The 21,468-nt window shown below is 37.7% G+C and overlaps 1 protein-coding gene across 1 annotated transcript in view; it reads left to right on the forward strand.

Annotated features, from left to right (window-relative positions):
- LOC139726202 (uncharacterized) overlaps positions 1–8,696 on the forward strand; it is a 39,598-nt gene extending 30,902 nt beyond the window's left edge. The window contains exons 4-5 of the mRNA XM_071637274.1: positions 2,518–2,688; positions 8,592–8,696. Coding sequence (XP_071493375.1) covers positions 2,518–2,688; positions 8,592–8,641 — 221 coding nt within the window. The 3' untranslated portion in view covers positions 8,642–8,696. The remainder of the gene's footprint in view (positions 1–2,517; positions 2,689–8,591) is intronic.
- Positions 8,697–21,468: the final 12,772 nt, after the last annotated feature.

Consider the following 21,468-nt stretch of genomic DNA (forward strand, 5'->3'; position numbering starts at 1 on the left):
AATATTCATTGAATACTTCTGCCACATCAGCTTCATCTTCAATGTACTTATCATTATTAATAATATGCCTAGGTGGTTCGATGTTATTTTTAGTGTTCAGCGCTTCATTTATCACCTTTAGTGTTCAGCGCTTCATTTATCACATTAGAGGATGCATAAGTGCATTCCCCATCCTGTTTCATCCTAGATCTGTTTTTTTTTTTGTTCTCCTACTCTGTATTTTTTTCATGCTGTTTTGTCTGTTTTTTTTTTCTGTCATAGCCTGTCTCAGTGTGTTGTCTCCGTCCCATCTGCTTGTTTGTTTGTATGTCTCTTATTTCTTTCCAATGCTCTCTGTCTGTCTGTCTGTCTGTCTCTCTTTAATTTACGCCTCAGTCTTCTCTGATCGATTATTTCTCGATTTGGATCGACTTCCTGTCTACGAGTCGGTTCTCTATGCACTCAATCTGCTAATTTGCGTGAATGCATAGTCCTGGATGCCATCTCTTCACTGTTTTCTTCTTCTGCAGCTTGCTTACTTCTTTTTGCTTCCCTCCTTTTTCCTGCTTTCATTCCTCATCCCCTCCTGACTTATTCCTCTCCATCATATCGTCGTCATCATCACCATCATTATCATAATCATCATCATTGTCATCATCTTCATCATCATTATCTTCATCATCAGTATTATCATCATCGTCATCATCATTATCATCATTATGATCCGTATCGTTATCTCCTCTTCCTGTTATTCCTTTCCCTCTTCCTCAACTCCCTTGATCCTTGGTACTCTTTCTGTTTTATCTCTTTTCTTTTGCTCCATTAAACTTTCCCATCTTAATACTTCTTTCCCGTTATCATCCCCCATTTTCTCTTGTTTTTCATTTCTTCCTTCCTTCATCCCTTCCTTGTTCTGCAATGAACTGTGATGTAGAAGTGTAGGAAATTAAATTCAATGCAACTCGTGCAAAGCTGATACAGGGAAACTCTTTTATAAAAGGGTAAACTCCATTATAACTTATAACAAGGTACCACTTTTACTGAGTTGAATTCAGCAGTCACAATTTTTTTAAAGGGATGGCATAGTTTTGGTTGAGATGTGGGATTCAGATTTTAACTTATTTGCAAGATACTTAAAAATCACTAATGAATTACTTAAGAGCATGCAATTCTAAGAGGGATTCAAAGTTTATTTGATAAAAATCTGTTTTGAAATGGCCGAGATATCCAAAAACAAAGTACAACAAAGCAGTCCTAAGAAAAAGTAGTTCACACCTTTAATTAGGACCTCTTTGTTTCTGAATATCTAAGCCATTGTAGCACAAATTTTTCATCAGATAATCTCTGAATTCCTCATAAAATTGTATGCTGTTCCATATTTCATGAGAGGTTTCTCATTATTGCACAAAAAAGCTGGAAACCTGATAGCCTAACTCAACCAAAACTGTATAATCCCTTTAAGTACATTAACAATGTGGTAACTAGCTGCAATGAAGCATAACCAGCAGTCTTGGCAACCTGGTTATAACTGTAAATGGGGTTTCCCTATATATGACATTGAAAATGCAAGTACAGTTGAACCTCTCTTATCCGGCCTCCCTTTATCCGGATCTCTCTATTATACGGACGCAGTCTCGCCATGATTTTTCTTTAAAATAATTACGGGAGGAAAGGGGGATTCCCAACTCCTTGAGAACTCCTACACAAACACGCATGAATTACATATTACTTCCAACATTACATCAAATTTCCTTCCACATTGCTTACCTTCAGACATTTTAACATCCCCAAACATCCCAAATCATCCCCAAACATCCCAAATCATCGCAAAAACATGGACAGATTATGCGCTCGAGTCCTCTCATATCGCATTGCCACATAAATAGGTCCATACACAGCCGGCGATATGACTAGATAGACATGCATTGTTTCGAGTCATTGGCTGAGCAGCGAATGATATTGAACACTCAAAAATTGTTCACACACAGTACACACACAAAGAGAGAGAGTGTGGGGAAGAGAGCAACCCAATCGAAATGCGCTATCACTTTTTACCTTGGGCCCGGTACGGTATTAGATAATGTAGCTGTCTGTTACTGAGTGTAACAATGAAAAGGTTGCAGTATACACATTACTACATGTGGTACTACAATGGGCTACATCAGTATATGTGTATGTATATGTATTGAGTGCATAGGGACATTATCACTATGTGTTATGCGCTATATAAGCACTGTCAATTATTATTATTATTATATGTACATGTATAAAGCATTGAGTCTCCCGTATCCGGCCAAATCCCTTATCCGGATGAGCCCCGGTCCCGACTTGTCCGGATACAAGAGGTTCAACTGTATATCATACTTGCCAACTCTACCGCATTTGGCGGTAGACTACCGCTTTTGAAAGATTTCAGTAGCATTCAAGCTAGCACTGCTCGCATAGGCATCCTGGATTCTACCGCTTTCTCAAATGAAAATGTTGGCAAGTATGGTATATGCAGCAGCTTATATCATTACCTACCATTTCCCCATGCAGGTCGGGCTCCTCTTCACTACTCAGCCTCCAATGGTTACCTGAAAACAGTGAAGTGGCTGGTGGAGGAGGGGGATGCCACGCCCTGTCTGGAGACCAAGAAGGGTCACACAGCGCGACTCTTTGCCAAGAAGCACGGTCACAGCAAAGTGGCCGTTTACCTCGCAGAGGTCGGTGAGTATATGAGAGTAACTATCGAGGCTCCCTTTCTACCTTCTCAGGTTTGTGTTTGTTGAAATAGAGGTATTCAGCAATATTAGAGAATAGCACTATGAAAGGACAGGGCACAATATGGTTGGAATTAGAACATTTCTCTAATCTCAAATGTTGGTTGACTTTTGCACATGTATGTATTTTATGAAAGAGGTGATTACAGCCTCTAGGTGCTGTCTAAAATCTACTGAAGATAACTTATTTTCATAAAATGTATTCTACACCTGTATACTGCATTTTGTGTTATTTCTGTGAAAAGAACCCAATGTAAATATTGGAAAAGATTGCTGCCCTCCATGAAGACATAACCAAAACAAGAGAGAAAATTCACAGTGAAATTAATTCCTAACTGTAAATCATTTTGATATTGTTTTGTCACACACACACACACACACACACATATACTCGATACTGTTATAATCATCATATGTAATAATCTTGCTCCATCTTACCTCAAAGACTTAATTTCTTTCCGCTCCTCTACTTCAACCCGTTCTCTTCGTTCTTCCTCCACTCTCCAACTATCACATGGTCCCCGCACCTGCACCCGCTATGGTGATAGGGCTTTTTCTGTTATTTCCCCGTCTCTCTGGAATAAACTTCCTCTCCATATTCGTAATGCTGATAACGTTGATAAGTTCAAGTCATCGTTGAAAACTTATCTGTTTACTCAACTTTAATTATGTTGTTTTGCTGTTGCATGTTATATCATAATTTGTATATTTACATAATGCTGTATTTTATTTTAATGTCATACTTCTTTTTTTTTCCGGATCAATGCGCTTAGAAACATCAGTATTAAGCGCTATATAAATGTTATTCATTATCATTATCATTATATGTTACGTATTGCATGGTTGTATATATGGTACTCATTCACTGTTGTCTGTTGTTATGTACAAAGTTATGTTTTTATAAATCAAAAACAGAATAAAGTTTAAGTTCAAGTTCAAGTTTAAAATCTACCATCCCACTTTCAAGTATTAGTCCATTACCCCCTGGAGCCTCATGGAATGCATTCCAAGTCAACATGTGTCTGAGAATCCTAAAGTGAATGGAAAAGTGAATGATTAAAATCTGTCTTTAGGCCTAAACACCATTAGACAAAAGAGTAGCACAGCATTCCAAGCTACCAGTATCCAAAGCAGTGCGGAGTGAACCATCATAATAACTTTCCAAATAATAGCATGATAGACCCTGCCTTCATTAGCATATAATCTCTGATGCCTTTAACATAATTTTGTGATGACCTACTCACTAATTTGGAACTCTCTTCCTTCTGTTTTATAGTCTATGTACTCTTAAAGCTGTAAAGACAATTGCTGCTCTCTGGATATTAGTGATCTTATAATTTCATTGTAATTGTATTGTATATGAAATTCCCTCATGGAAACATCACCGTTCTGAATTTATTGCGTGATGTTATGTAACCAACCATGACCTGTAACTGTTCACCTGTACCTCGGTGAGAAAATACTTTGCCATGCTTTGCTATTCAGTGATCCAGGTGATCTAACTTTGTGTATTAGCGAAAGCAGACAGACCTCTCCTCTCTTCTTTCTTCTATCCTATCTCTATGCAAGTCATCCCTCCATCCTATTTTCCTATATGTTATGTATTATGCAGGAGGGCTGCATGCAAATCAAGCAATGCATAAGCTGTAGCCCTTCTGCGTTATTCACTGCATCGCTGATATGTTTTGTTGTACATTGTAAAGGTGATGAAGAAACTTACTTTGTTAACAATTAATGTTTATGTATATACTGTATGGCACCAACAATGTATATAATGTGTATGTATCTGCATGAGCAATGATATAATGCAGAAACCAATCAAATCAAATCAGAAAAAAAAAATTGTATGGTATGATGTGCCTACAGGTGTAAAGACATTGAATGTGGGTAGTTGAAATGCTGTATGGAGATAGGGGCAAATTTTCTCTGTTTCTCATCTGACTTCCCAGCCTGGGGATTTTCCAGCATGTGTGTTACTGAAACGTAGCTAAAGGCAATATCAAGAAGACACGTACAGCCTTCTGGCAGTTTCCAAGTCAAGTTCTTTATGTAACCTGTATTCCATTAGCAAATTGCACGACAATCGAACATGTATGCATGTCATATGTATGAATTATATTAAAAAAACAGAACAACTCCAGAACACTTTATCTGCTCTTAAAATATTGTCTGCTGGACATATTCTAATTCTGTTGCTAGATGGTGAACAGCTACAACAACAACAACCACAAAACCCTTATTCACATGCATTTCTCGACTTTGAAATTCTCTTTATGAAGATATCAAGATATACACCACACACACAAAAAAGAAAAGAAAAGTGAAAACTTTGGGAAGTAATGGGTCAGGGATGTAAGCGTTTGCCAGGTCATGTTAACCAAGGTTATTATAACTTCGTTATGTGACTGTCAAACAGTAGGCAGAATGTGTGCAAGTACTGGGAAAGCTGTTGCAGATATTTTTGAGAATGAAGAGGTCACAGACATTTTCGCGAGATGTTGTATTCGTGATTTGAGACCGAGGCTATTGTAAGTGCACTAATGCCTGCCTGTAAATTAGATATGATCAACAGAATCAGGTAGTGCTATTTTTGCGTGTTGTGAAATTTGCGGCACAATAGTGATTCACAAAATATGTGCAAATAACAGCTTTTAGAGTATTGAGTTTTAAGAGGAAGAGATAGATAGAAGTCGGTGGGACATTTCATATCACTCCATGATTTAAACTAGTCTGCCACATTTCTCCTGAAATATTTTTCCAGATAGTGTTTAGCTCTCATATACTTGGTTTAATGTCACTGAAGCTGTAAATGCTAGTTCCCTTTAAGATTCCATACGAACGTGACTTCCTCGGCAAAGAGTTGTCATTGCTCCAGCCCCGAGGTCTCTGTAAAAGGGAGGAAAAACAGCAATCTTCTGACCACATATTCTCCATTCTATTTAAGGTTGATGTAAAATTGGTGGAATTGTTTGTCTCCTGCATGCCATAATGAAAAGAGATGACAGTTGCTGTTGAGGAATTCATTGATTTCTGGACTCACTGAATATCCTTGAATTCTTTCTTTAATTAACGTACAGTGAATCGCAGTAATTGCATTAAATCTGTTAAATCAGATCGTCATTATTTTTACTTCAAACAGGGTGAACTTGAGATTCAAAAAGAGATGTTGGTTATATTATCTCTCGACGTATTACTGTTTCAATCTGTTATGGGCTGATAGAATGTACAATGCAGCTTTTGCATCAAAATTGGACCTTCTCCCCCCCCCCCCCCCCCCAAAAAAAAAAAAAAAAAAAATGGAATGTTTTGATGCCGGGGAGTGTTGGTTATGACAGATGCAAGATGAGACCATTTTTTTTTTTTTTTTTTGGGGGGGGGGGGGAGGGTCTCTTTTCGACCATAGCTGTTTCACCATAGAATTATACCAAACTCATTGTATATTTCACTTGAATGAATACAGGAGTTCCCAATGAAAACTTAATGAGCTTCATGAAAACTTGAATATATATTCATGTCCTGACAAGATGAAATAATAGCGTTTCAGGTTTGGGAATTATTTTGACCCATCGGCATGCATGAAATTCAGCAGTATCTTCTAGATTGCTCTTTGGAATATTATTGACTTTGATGTGAAAATGTTGGCAGCCCTGGAATATAGTTGTTAAACTGAAACCTTTATGAACAGTACTTTCACCAATGTTTACATGGATTTTAGATGAGATATCTCAAAGTAGAATAATCTTCCAAATTTTAATGAGTGGCAGATCAGTGATTTGAATGTGTCATAACATCATACAAAGAGAGCCACATTCTATGAAACAAAGTAAGGATGTAAGTAGTTTGATACTGGTAAGCTGATGATGACATGTTGGGGAAATGTTTAGCTGCATCACGTTCAAACCTTGTTTGTGTTTGAAGGGAATGGTTTCAGCTTATAAAGCTAGGTCAACCACTCCCTCCGGTAGGAATTACTTCCCCATCAATGCTAATGCGGTTAATGGTATGTCTCACAGCTAACAAGTTTACGCAGATCAGGGCGTGGGTTTATACTGCTGCACGAAGCATGGCGATTTATATTGAACCATCTTACTTTTGCAGACTCTCCTCTAATGCCTTCTGGCCGTGATGTTTGCTGCTGTAAGGTAATAACATGGAGGGGCCACAAAGTGTTTTGTAGTAGTGGGGTGGGAAGAGATGGGTACTGTAGACAGATTGGGGGGGGGGGCACAGAGAGGGAGGGGTGTCAAGGGTCATAGTTCATGGGTGGAACTCTTGGAGAGTTGTGTTTTGATTTTCTCATTACTTTTGTGTTTGTGGGGTGGGATTGGGGTGAGGGGGGATGGGAAAGAGAATTTAACCCCCTCCCCCTTCATGTGGTTCTCTGGTCCCCAATTTGTAGTGATGATTCCAATCCTGCAATGTTCATTAGCATCTGCCAGAAACATGGACTTATGTGCACATGATCTCAGTGGCATGTTGAAATTGTGGTCATGGAAAGGTTACAAGAATCACATACATTTCTGTGGACATGGTATATTGCAATTTATTAGTCAGTAATCTAATAACTCTCTTAGCCCTAAATCTCCAAATTTTTCCACAACCTCCTGCCAAAAAGAAAATATATTTGTTGTCACTTTATCTACACTTCTTTGCAATTTTTTGTCAAAAGGTGACAAATGATTATAACCAGAGGAAAATCACTTCTTAAATTTGCCTTACCAAGCATTTTATCAGAAAGAGTGAATCATGCAACATAACATGATACATATTTCCAAACAGCAAACCCTGAAATCTTATTATAGAATAAAATGAACAGTCTTGAAACTAGCCTAGCTTAATATCTACCTCAGATGTGAACATAGCACACTTACTGTAAAAGTGGAAATTTTCGCGGTGTTGGAATTTTCGCGTTGTTGAAATTTTCGCGCATTTCGCGCAACCAGAAACTACCGCGAAAATAAAATCACGCAAATTGCGTGCCATACGTTCCTGTGCGTGATGTCTTGATTCCACGGAATTAAAAACACGCGAAACTCTTCTGACCTGGCCAAGCGCGAAAAATATCCACTTTTACAGTATATCAGGGAGTGGCACCTCCCTGCTTATATAGACTGCACTGTTGTACGTAATGATGTTGCTTTGTAAGTTTTTTTTTTCCTCCAAAAGACATTACACATTCTGTCATATCAAAAGCTCCTACTTTGCTGCTGCTCAGAGATAATCTTCTTTTTTTTTGACAAGCCATTTTCAAATATTTCATTGTCTTTTTATTCAAAAATGGCTGCAAACTCTTTTATAAAAATTGACATTGATGATACTCCTCATCTCTAGTGTTTCATACACAGACAAAAGACTTTGGACATTTTTAATTTTCATTTGACAAAGTATAAAAAAAAAGATTTATGAAAATGTCTTTGGTCAATGAGATGGAACTGTTGAGAGTTTGTTGTCTCAGTGTATCTTGGGCAATCTCTTTTTTATATATATATACATAATCTCAAAAAAATGTCAGGGGAAATGTCACAGACCTGTTTAAATCATGGTACAGTCCACTCCCGTCATAACGAACATGGTTATAACGAAATTCCTACAACGAAGTAAAAATTCGGGTCACAGCGTTACCCACTCTATATAAATTTTTTTTTGTTGTTCGGTTATGAAATTTTGACATAACAAATGAAAACTGCTGGTCCCGAGGACTTTGTAATAACGGGAGTCCACTGTATGATATCAAATTTCCCGTTGCTATCTCTTTTTTTTAAGTGCATGGCTGTAGACTAATCTCACTCAAAAAGATTTTATTTTGTCCTTATTTTTTTCTCTCTTTTCTTTCTTCCTTCTCATCCGCAGAGAGCAAGTTATCTGGACATCCCTGGCTTGGAGGCATGCTACAGTCCTAGCCATCGATGCACAATGCATCGCACCTTCTTGCCTTACTGTGATATATGTATGGAGTCGACACATCACACAGCCGTCCATATTTTTTTTTTTGTAACACTATACAGAGCCGTAAACTTTCATGATATGGCTTGACACAAAGTAAAGTGGTGGTCTATTGCAGAGTATTCGTTTGCACTTCACCAATGTTACAAAGTGATGATCAGTTTCTTGAATCATGTTGCTTTACTATTCCATCTTGGTAGTATCTTTTCTTACTTCTCATATTTTCTCTTCTCCTTCATCCTATACTCAATGCAATTTCATATGTGCCAGCATAATTAGATTATTACCTCCGCCAAGGGAGGAGGTTATGTTTTCGCGGTCGTTTGTTTGTTTGTTAGTTAGTTAGTTAGTTAGTTACTATAGTTAGTTTGTCCGTGTGCAAAATAGCTCAAAAAGTAGTCAATGGATTTGGATGAAACTTGCAGGAAAGGTTTAGAATGATACAAGTAACAGATGGTTAAATTTTGGTAATGAACCGAGAATTTTGGGGGAATTTATGAAGGATTTTTGATATTTTGGCAGGTAGGGTCAAAGAACTTGGGGGTTCAGGCTGCACGTATTTGAGGTTTGCATGCGCGCACTAAAGTGCATGCTCTAGTTTCTGCTAGGGCCAGGCGCGCCGTGCAGCTGAGGGTTTATGACGTAACAAAGGCTTCTATATTGGGAAATCGGGCGACTTTCAGCACACAATGCTATAAGTATGTATGGGTGGAAATCACTGAATTTTCTATGGGAGAACAAGATCAGTGGTGGAAATGAGCTGCATTCTTGGCGGAGGTCTGTGCTCTCAGAGTGCTTCTCGAGTTGCTTAATAAATTAGCTACACTATACATTTCTGTTACCCCAGCTATGATGGAAATGTGATTATGTCTATATGTTTGTGCTTCTTCTTTTGCCTTCATATACTGTTGAACATAGTTTGATGTTTTGCAAAATCTTGATTTTGCCGATTTGACAAGCCAAGAGTATTGTGCAAAGTATTTAACCATGATAGTTTTAACAATATATTCCAGAAATTTCAGTATTAAAATTCAAGTGCGTGAAGGCCATTTGATATATCTGTAAGTATGGTAACAAACAGGTATTTGGTTTTTCACTTACATAACACAAAGAAACCAGTTTCTTATTTCTGAAAGTCAATACATGAGGTTATGAATGTGTTTCAATTTTAATATGTCCACTTCTATTCTTTGTGGCCGATGATGACCATTTTAATAGTTATTACTTCAGTTGGTTCTCAAAGTGCAAATCCAAACCACTCTCCCAATGCCTTCAGTAAAAGTTCACACTTGATAACATATGGTTTCGTCAAAATTGGTCAGAAAATGATAAAATGTTATGGAATGCTAAAGTTTCTCCAGTTTTCACTTCTCAGTAATCTTAGTTGCAACCATACACTGTATAAGGCAGAGGTGATGATATTATCTCACAAAATGTCCTGTTGAACTGCACACAAAACTTTGCTAAATTTCCTTTCTGACATTGTAAAATTCAAAATAAGATGTAAAATTAAAATTTAGATGTATCGGTTTTTAGATTAGTAATCCTGTAATGACTTAGTAATGGATGAATTAAGATGCAAGAGTATACTTTATTGTCTGATAATACAGAAAATCACCTTCCACTGGTGTACTGAAAAAAAAAATTATAAAACATACAAATAGATAATGCTGGGCCCTGTTGAATAAAATTGAGATCAAATATAAGTCAGAAAATCAAACATAAGTCTCTGAATACTTGGGTATGATTGGCCAATACCTGACTTATGTTTGATTGCATCTGTTTATGCAACAGGGTCCTGGGCCGAATAGTGTTATTCGTAAGAGCCACATCTGCAAATTACTGCTTTGGTTTGAGATAATGTAATCAACTCGTAATCCACCCTTAAATTGTTTCAGGATATATTATGTGATGAAAATTATGTTTTGGTCAATAATCTTTGTAACTGCATCCTTTTCCCCATAAAAGTTATTGCTATAGGTTCTTGCACCATAAGAAAATGTGAAAGATGAACAAATGTTCTTTTTTATTTCATATCAAAAGGAAGGAAATTAAGTGGAAATTTGTGGTTAGGTCAATTAAAGACTTGTGAGGCCGTGGTATCATTGGCTTTAATTCACTTTGATCTAAATATGAAATAGCACCACATATAACAAGCAAAATATTTGCATGTGTGTTTTTTTTTTCTTTTTTGTGCAATATTTTCATGTTGTGCGAAATATGTGAAAATGTCTACTTCCTTAGTATGTGGTAGCTACTGATCTCACTGTCTTGTGATGAAATATGAAATTGTAAGGTTACTTTATTTTTTTTATGTTTTTGGTCCAATTTAATTGAAATAGTCATTTTTGTTTGCTTGTACATTATGTAGTAAAAGCAGCTTTAACTTGGTGTGAAATCAGACTTTGAGAATATGTCAGAGAATCAAGTTTGAGTAAAACGTTATAAAAGAATCAGAATTTACTGGACAATCTGATATAGAATACATTGCTTGGTTGTGAATGACCTGTTGATAAGCTATACTGTCCATACTGTTTCTATGGGGATGTTATTTTCTTGTGCACTGGCCCAGTCTATTGTCTGCTATGTCTTTAAATAGTTGGCTTGTAATGGAAGACATAATCACTTTATTATTCAGCTGTATTCAGTTGGCTTTCATCAGAGGATTATAGAGATTTAGAATTGCTTTCATGCGACTAAGTAGTCTGTGCTGGGAATATTGAAAAACATGCTAGCGTGGAAGGTTTTATATGGATTCAAAAATATCTTTTATTCATGCGGTGTGTTAAAGGCCACTCGAGCCCCTGGCTTTGCAGACATGCAAAGCACCATGTCAAATCCTTACAGGGTTTGAGCCACAAGTCTTCTAATATTTCTGTCCCTTGAGGTATTCTTTAATGAACTTCCTCGCTCTAGCAGAGAATCAGGCATCATAATAAGCAGGCAAAAAGTGAAAACAAACATGTTATTGCTGTGGAGTTAAATGACAATCTGTTTTTTAACCCATTGAGGACGGACTGCATTTGCTACAACATGCATTTCCCATAGACATCTGCGCAAGTATACTCAGGACTCGTCCTCAACGGGTTACACATTTGAGTAAATCTGGCTTTTGGCAGGTGCCACATGTTCATTAGTACAGTGAGACACCATTAAACAGAAATATTATCTCCATGTGAAGTTTAACTTTATGATAAAAGAAAGTAAAACAGACAGAACAGTGAAAGTTATTCTAAACTCAGACAATATGCAAGAAAGATGTTTTTTAACATGTATTAAGGATATTTTTATGACAGTCCCTTCCATCCTATGCAAAGAGGTAAGGCGATGACTTGCACATATATTATACTAAATGTTGCATTTAGGCATGAATTCAAACTTTCATTGTTTGATTTCCATGAAATTTTTACTGCTATCTGTGATTAGACAATTTTATGGGGAGATTTGCAATTATTGTAAATTGCAAGAAGTCCAGTTGCCGTGACAACATGAAGGAAGCAAGCATTCAGTCGCAGGTATTCAAGCTGTTGTTGCTGCAGTAACTGCATTTACTGCAAATTGCAATGAGTGTCGACCTCTCTACTGAATGGGCCCTAGGGGCTAAAGCTTATCAGTGCAGAGTATTGTATTCTGACGCGTGAAATTGTGTTAAGCTGACATGTTCTCATTAGCTTGTTGCCTTATTCTGACAAGAGAGTGACAGGTTCCGCAGAGTGACACTCTCCTTTCATTAAAGGCATTGTACAGTTTCGGTTGAGACCTAACTTCAGATTTCTAGCATTTTTGGGTGAGATAATGAGAAACTTTCTATGAAATATGAAAGAGCATGTAATTTTGAGAGGTATTCAGCATTTATTTGATGAAAATTGGTTTTGAAATGGCTGAGATATCCCAAAAAGAGAGATCCTAATAAAAGGTGGGACCCAGCTTTTATTACAATCGCTTTGTTTTACTCTGTTTTTTGGTGCCTCAGCCATACCAAAACCGATTTTCATCAAATGAACTTTGCATTTCTCCTAGAATGGTATCCTCTGTACTATTTCATAAGTGGTTTCCTGGTATCTCGAAAAAAGTGAAAAGCCAAATTCTCATCTCCACCAATACTGAACTATTCCTTTAAAGCAGCGAAAAACAATAATATGCTGGTTGTCTAGAAGATTCAACCTGAGCAGACTGTCAACAAGAGCAGTTTGGATAGAGCAGCAACATGCTCGTAAACTGAAAGATTCTGCTAATGCTCATCAACAGTAGCGTCAATATATAGAACAACCGCATGCTCATTAACTCGACGGTCCAACAAATGCAGACTTACAACCAGAAATGCATGCTTGTTAACTAAAAGCTTCAACAAGGGCACAGTTAAAGCATCCTACTAAAGCAACATGATTGTGAGCGAGAAACAAAAAATGCTGAAAGCTACTGTTACATCGTAGCAAAGACTGTAGAGCAACAAAAACTGGTTGGTGCTCATGAATAAACATGAGCGGAGGGAGCAGATGTGACTGGCAAATGAGCACGGCAGCTCCAGCAGTGTCCACTGTGGAGAGATGAGATGTGATGGAGGGGTGTGGGACGATGGAGGAAGAAAACAGTCTCTAATGAGCTGGCTGTGGTAGGAACTAATTGGTCCAGAGGGTGCCACCGCTGAAACCTAGGATTTTGCATCCCTGGTATTAACGAGACCCTCGGTGTCAGATCGAGTGGCCTACAAACTTGGGAGGAAGACAGAGGTGGGCAAAGTATAGGAGCACAACTGTTATCCAAAGTCTTGATATTGCTCTATACAGAATTTGATGAAGATGAAAAGAGACTATACATTATTTATGGAGGGTCTTTTTGGACATTCTGTGTCATCCTCGTGGTTAGCGCATTTCTCTTCTTTGGAGAACAGTGTGTGAGCTAATTGTCTAAAGCTTCTTCTTGATTTAGTTTTGTGTGCTTGACAGTGGCCTCTGAGACACTGCTTTTATTTCTCAGTAGTGTCAGGTGAGATTTAGTTTTATATACCTCATATATAGAATCCTCTCGTCTGATTGGTTAAAAGGGGAGTCATGAAAATAGCTGTGCCCCATTGTTGATCAAAATGACGTCATGATTTACTGTGCCCGGGGCACAGTTGATTAACTATGCCCTGTATTGTAAATACGTTTGGAGACAGTCGCAAACCCGTACACATAGATCACTCATATAAGTACGCACCAATGATACGACTGCCGCGCTGTCGATCAGCGTTGATTACAAATGCTACGGTATCTATATTTCGGAATATCTATTTTCGGTATATAAAACAAATAATGACAGCTTGATATTCGGGGCACAGTTAAAATTATGTAGGTCCTCGGTGATGTGAAAACCATAACTATGCCCTCAGCTTCACTTCGGGCATAGTTATGGTTTTCACATAATGGGCCCGTAATTTTAACTGTGCCCCTCATAGCAGTCATTATTTGTATACTATTCTTCACAAGGTGCCTGCGTAAGTCATACCAGTTTACATTTCAGAGTCTGACCTACCAAGTCGAAATGTATTTAGTATACACCAGACTGCACAATTTACAGCTATAAAAATGTACACCCCTCACACCACATCCTCCCCACTGGCTTATAATTGCTTCGCTCATTTGCGGTCGTGTAATCTCACGCCTAGCTGCTCTCTGCAGAGTATTCACCAAGTTTGGGGGGGGGGGGGGTGAGAATGAATACATCATGGATAGCTTGGTGTATTAGCTTCATGGAGAAGAAGTTGTGAAAGAGTTGATTGTGATCTGATGGGTCCTGTGGCATAAAAAGGTGAAATCAAACATAAATCAGAAAATCAAACATAAGGCAGGCATCAGCCAATCACAATTGAGTACCGGTATTCAGAGACTTTGTTTGATTTTCTGACTTGTGTTTCATCCCAATTTCCTGAGGCTCAAGGCAGGCATAGATATATGCACAGTGTACCCACACATGCTGCTGCTGATGCCATTAGTATAAAGGCAGACTTACGATGACTGTCTTCATATGCTTGAAGTACAGTTTTGCTTTGCTATTCAAAACTGCAATACATGCGTATGTATTCATTAGCCCAACCAGACGCTGTGCAAAGCACGGTGTCTCCGTGCGCCATTGGCGATACTTGTGTACAGCGACAGGGCTGTGTATAGTTATGTATTCATAAGAGTAACAAAAGTGTTGTGTTATTTAATCTTTCAATGCTTTATGTTTTGCCATATATTTGTCATTGCATTTGGAGGAAAAAGTGCAGATTTCAAATTACTCTTGCTCTAAAACAAAAAAGGTGCTAATCAGTGATATAAGGTGCTTGGACAAAAAGAAACAAAGTGAGATAAAGTATCTAGCATACTTGTCAGGAGTATTCTCATCAGCATGTATTAGGTAGGGGATGTTCTAAGTGTCAGTAGCTCACTACACTCTACAAATAAGGTGATGAAAAGATTTCTCTGGTTAGATCTACTACCCGTGATGTAATGAAATGCTGGTGTAAGAAAGTCTTCATCTCTCACTTCAAGATGCCGATATGGAATATAATGAGTATATCAATTAGCATGTCAGGTCCAATTTCTCGTCAGATTCAGTGATACCAGTACTTGTATCATAAGAGTCTACATGTGTGCAGCTATCTTTGGAACAACCTTTCCCTTGCCCATCATAGTTGTCAAGTCTCTTTATTCTTCAAGAGACTAGCTCCTTGAAAGATTGGGGAAAATATCTTCATGTTCTGGCAAGAGCAGTTAAAAAGACATCCCTAGTATGGACATTATTTTCGTCAGTTGAGATGAAAAAAACAACAACAACAAAATAAACACAAACAAACACAATATATATTCCTGGTAACTCTTTTGGCACTACCCTAAAATGATGTTGGAACGTTGGCAGCCCTGCTTTGGCTCGATTCATGAGAGGAATAGCTTTTTTCAACTCATTGACAAATTGCCCTACATTGACCTTCATAGGTTCGAATTCTGCCCAAGTATGTATCATGCCCATTATTTTTTTTTTTTATCATGGCTGCTGCTTTGAACACAGTGACTGATTAATTTGTGCTTATATACGTCAATGTACGGCAATTTGTCAATCAGTTGTGACAACGGCTACTCGACACAATAATGTCATTAATTTGAAGATTAGCTTTGTCTAGCAGTGGCCTGTCAGAAATATTGATATCTGCGATGTAGGAATCTTGGTATATGGATTATAGTCTGTCCTAACCTGATTAAAAACAGACTGAGAAAGATATGTAACATCACCCTCTTACTTGCGAACCATTTAGTGCTTACTAAGATTGTTTTTGAAAGCATTGTACAGTATACTGTATGTCTAGATTCATTGCAGCAAAGTATTATGAATTGATGTCTCGCCACATATTTTCTCTTTGAAGTGTAAATAAACATTGGTATATTTATGCATTCCATGTTTTTTTAGTCTTTCATATTGATTTTTGTTATATGATTATGCAGTAAAATTATAGTAATTGCATTATGATAAATGATTGATTTTATAATTGGCCTGGAGATTGCTCGAGGTATTGAGATTGAGATACAACATGGTTGTACATATCATCACATGAAGACTGTATTGATCAACATTCTGTCATGTTATCTCCTCTCGCTCTCTCTCCCCTTCTCTCCTCATCTCTCCCTCTCTTTCCTCTCTCTTCTGCTCTCTCTCTCTCCCTCTTTCTCTCTGCTTTCCAGCATCTATGGAATATTTGTTTTTCTCAGAAGGTGAAAGGATCGCTAATCAGATTGGGTAGAGATAATTTGAAATGGACGTGAAACAACAATAGTGTGGATCCTTGCATCGAAACTTCATCTGCCATACCCCCCCCCTCTCCTCCTCCTCCCCCCCCCCCCCCCCATACAATAGTGAATTGTGTCTCTCTAAGACATGGAGAGCAAGAAGCCTGCTTACATATATCTCCTTGACAAACCAGAAAAGATTCATCTTCAAAACCGCACCTATCTACATGTCCTTCAGTAAAGCCAATTTACAGGCATGGAGAGGGTTACCATGGCAACCTTTCATTCTTTTTTTGCTCATGGCAACCTTTCATTCTTTTTTTTTGCTAACCTCAAGGACACTCTGTGCAAAGATTGCAGAAAATAGAAGGGTCTTCCTTCCTCCCAACAGCTGGGTCACCAGCTAAACATCCCTTTCATGTTTGCACATTGATTTTGTTTCCCCTTCTATTGTGATTATTCTGTTGTTGCTGCTGTTGACAATGGAGCATGGAAAACATAAGATCTATTAAAATGCTTTCTATATTCAGACACTTTGTCATAACTAAATGCATATGTGGGTAGCAAGTGGTCGTGTGTGAGAATGGAGTGCAAGCAGGCATGATGGGGTGATGAAACAAAGTTTCACAGAATTTAGGTCTGTGAAGTTAGCAGAAAAGCCTCAGGGAGTGTTTACCAGTTTGTGTATGTGTGTTTGTGTTTGTATGTATGTAGGCAAATCCAATCACAGAATGATAAAATACTCTGGATAAATCTCTGACCTCCGAGGCTCCTCAGATAAGTCTAATGTACACATATATTTGTAGCAGCTGCATACTCGCCTATTGAAGAACTGTGTCGTGAACTTTTTTTAAAATTTATTGAAGTGTTTCGCCTAAGAACTATATTGAAGAATGATGTTTTGGTGATGAATGACTGCATGCCCGAGTTGGTATACCTTGGATAATTTATGTGTACTTACAGAGCATTCCCATTATAACAAACATGATTATACCGAAACTCTCTTTGCAATGAAGTAAAAATTCAGGTCCTAGAATTATTGTCAGTATATCTTTATATACTTTATGGTTCGGTTATAACAAAAGTTTGATACACAGAAAGAAGACTGCCATTCCCAAGGGCTTTGTCAAAATGGGACTACCGTTCCTGAAGACTTTGATAGAACGGGAGTTGCCTGTAACTATATGTCAAATATAGATACACGATATATAGTGTATCTGTTACATCTGTCAATTATGTGAATTTCATCTCCTCTGCTCATGTTACCTGAAATGCTGTTGAGTTTCCTTTCAACAAGGCCCTAGATATGTAATAACACACCCTACTTCACCATGTTTCCCCCTTCAACCCCCCCCCCCCCCCATCTTGCTGTCCGCCCCCATGTTCTTTTCTCCCACCACCGCACTCCTCTCATCTCTTCCTCCCTTGCTTCCCACAAACATTTCCCTTCTCTTGTGGTTTGATTTGGTTCGGTGTCACGTCGTCGTCTCCTCGCTTCAATCTCTTGCTCGGAAACGCGATACATGAGCAAAGCTGCTGTGCCCACATGCTGCTCTCCGCACACAATAGGAGCAAGAGTCCAGGAGGGCTGCCAGACAAGGGAGTGAAGTGTTTGGCCGTCCCTCCCTCCTCTGTTTTCCTTATTTCTTCAGTGATCCATGCAGTGTTAGCCCCCAGAGAAGAATCATGTTTCATCAAGACGCTCTCGGCTCCACCCCCCTCCCTCCGCTGTGTTTTGTCCTTTGCGAATGCAAGAACCTCGACAAACGCGATGGCTAAGTGGTAGCCTCGGGCAAGCCACTTTCAAGTCAGCAGGAGTCTCTTGCCCACAGGGACAAATAACCACTCAGCAGGGATAAGAGCTATGAACATCTGGACAGGAGGCTAATCAAGGGCAGGGATTGTACAGCTTTTAAAGTCCAGTGCACTCTACTCTAACTTATTACATGAATGTACTGAACATGAGTGATCAGCATGGACCATGTAAAGTGATAAGGGTAGAAGTCCATTGTGGCAAGCTACTCCATGCCCCAGGATATTTCAGGTGAACCTCTCACATGGCATTAGAAAAGCGTATGTCAACATTTAGCTCACATTTCTCATATGAGGAGAGAATGGGGGGATGGGTGGGGTGGAGAAAGGGGAGAGAGACAAGGAGAGAGAGAGAGAGAGAGAGAGAGAGAGAGACAGCCAGAAGACAGGCAGAGAGAAAAGATTTTTTCTTTAATTTCACTTCAATTCCATAATCTGCTATCACAACAAAGTAGTTTAAACCATTTCACAAGTAATTTGTGAAATTTCTCACATACCAGTAAGTTGTGGCTGTAACGAGAATCTTTCATCTTGGAGGCTTCTCATTGATTATGAAAGGTAACGGCAGGTTTTTTTTTTTTTTTTTTTAAATAAATGGCCAATACACTGCCATATATGATAACAACGCCACTACAAAAACTTGCCTTGACTCGAGCTGAACACACTTTGGGTTAATTTTCAGCTGGATTTGCAGATGGGCTTGGCAGTGGGAAACTGAAAGAACTAATTGTGCTGAAATTGCACGTGATATTTCCTGAAAGTATAGGTTTTTGCAAATTAACTAAAAGTTTGGGGAAGACGGCCAGACCGAATGGCACACACTCACACACACACACACACACATGCAAATAAACCCAATCTTTGACAAGTACACACACTAAACATTGGATTCTATGAGTGCAGTATATGAGGATCTTTTTGTTAAAACAAAATAAAGAAAAAGAAAAAAATGGGGGTGGGGGCGTGCGCCTCCCCTTTACAAAATTCCCAGATCCGCCCCTGCTACAATTACGTATTTATCGCCCTGCGTATTTATCAATGTGCATGTTAGCAGGGCTAGAAAAAAAAAAATCCCTTCAATGGAACTACATTGTAAAAATGAAATTAAATAAAATGAAACTGAATTGCAGGTCATAGCATGTCAAAGATGCCTCACTGCCATCTAGAGCAAAACTAGCGTTGTGTTAACATGGTACTGCCACAAACAAACAGACAAACAAACAAACAAACAAACAAACAAACAAACAAACAATTCAAAAGAAAGCAATGCACAGGTTCCTGTGTTATGTAGATCAATAATGATTCTTCTTTTCTCCGGAGTCCTTAATACCATGAAGAAGAAATTTTTTGCATGAGTAATGGTTTCGCACTCAGCCAGGTAAGATGAATTTAGGTGCTTTTCATTCTGCAGTACATATATATATATATATATATATATATATATATATATATATATATATATATATATATATATATATAATATATATATATATATATACATATATATATATATATATATATATATACATATACATATATATATATATATATATATATACATATACATATATGTATGTATATATATATATATATATATATATATATATATGTATATATATATATGTATATATATATATATATATATATATATATATATATACAAACATATATATATAAAGCAAACAAAAAAATGTGTGCTAATATTTTCATACAAGTTTTGTGTCACACAAAAAGCGCAAAAATTTCATCATGTAAATGTCACCTTATAAATACAGTATGGTCTTCTGCCTTCAAATACACGTGCCAGCATTTCTTACCATTCAAAAAGTCCACTGAGAACCACAACACAGTTCCATATGGTTTTTATGCTTTAATTTCAGCAACTTTGCATGTTTAAAAACATTTACAAGGCATTTATATACACAACTAAATTCAATACATGTGGTTATTAATACACATTATTTACATTCAATTGATACTACCGTCTTTGCGCAGCCTCCAAACACAACTGAGAGGCTTCTCTTTGTTTTTATACACCTTATATACACATTGAGTTTGACGCCAATATTCTATGACACCTACAGACACTTTGGAGGATTACACTGCAGGGGAATGCTGTCATGCTTCTGTTGCAGTCGTAACTAGTGGCTCTTGGTTTTCCATTACAGGTTATGATCCTTTCTCTCAAGAAGTCACACCTAAAAAAAAAAAAGTCTTAAACAGCATTTACGAAATAATTACCACATAATCTAGTACATTTCTTAGAATTTAAGAAAAAATGGCATTAAAAACTACATATCGCAAAATGCAAACTTGTCTCTAAACTTGTCTCCATTCAGTAGATACATATGTAATGGGTAGTATGTATCTAGCAAAACAGGTGTCACTACAAAAGAAATGAACTGTAATTTTCTCAGCATGTCAGTCAATCACACACACACACAAACACATATTTCTTCAGCACCCTCTTGTGGTAATGCGTAGATATGTATATCTCCCTCCTCCTCCCTTCTCCCATCCCATGACCTACAGTACGGTTCCACACCAACATTTCTCTGTAGTAGCCTCTTTAAGCCACTATTACGGAAAAATCTTTAAATTTGATATCTTGGTGGCTAAAAATAAAGAAACACTCTATTTTGCATCTTAGTTGCCTGATCATAAGACCAACTACCACCAAAAGATTCTGTAGGAAATTTAATAGTGACCTAACATCAAATTTGAGTGGCCGCTGGCAATTATTTATGTTGAGCCCTGCCTACAGACAAGGGGCCTGTTTCATAAAGATTGAGCGTAAGTTGCAATCAATTGCAAATTGCATTTCACAAACTTTGCGATTGATAGCAAGTAACGCTCAATCTATTGAAAGTTACACTTGATTTTTCTTGAAATCAAGCATTAAAGGACAAGTCCACCTTCATATACTTAAGGATTGAGAGAATGCAGCAATATTAGTAGAACACATCAGTGAAAGTTTGAGGAAAATTGGACAATCCGTTCAAAAGTTACGAATATTTTAAGTATCTGTGCAGTCACTGCTGGAAGAGAAGACTACTACAGTGTATGATGTCACATGCGTACAACTATATAAGGAAAATAAAAAGAGAATTTCACAAAACTTTACTTTTTGAATAAAGTGCACATTTCTTCGACTTGCTACTGACGTATGTTAAGGGTAATATTATTCCCCCTGCCTTCTGAAAGAGAGAAGTCGAGTGTTCTTTTGT

The sequence above is a fragment of the Diadema antillarum genome, unplaced genomic scaffold, assembly GCF_040938485.1.
Source record: "Diadema antillarum isolate AM-2024a unplaced genomic scaffold, OU_Dant_1.0 scf00000017, whole genome shotgun sequence".
NCBI lineage: Eukaryota > Metazoa > Echinodermata > Echinoidea > Diadematoida > Diadematidae > Diadema > Diadema antillarum.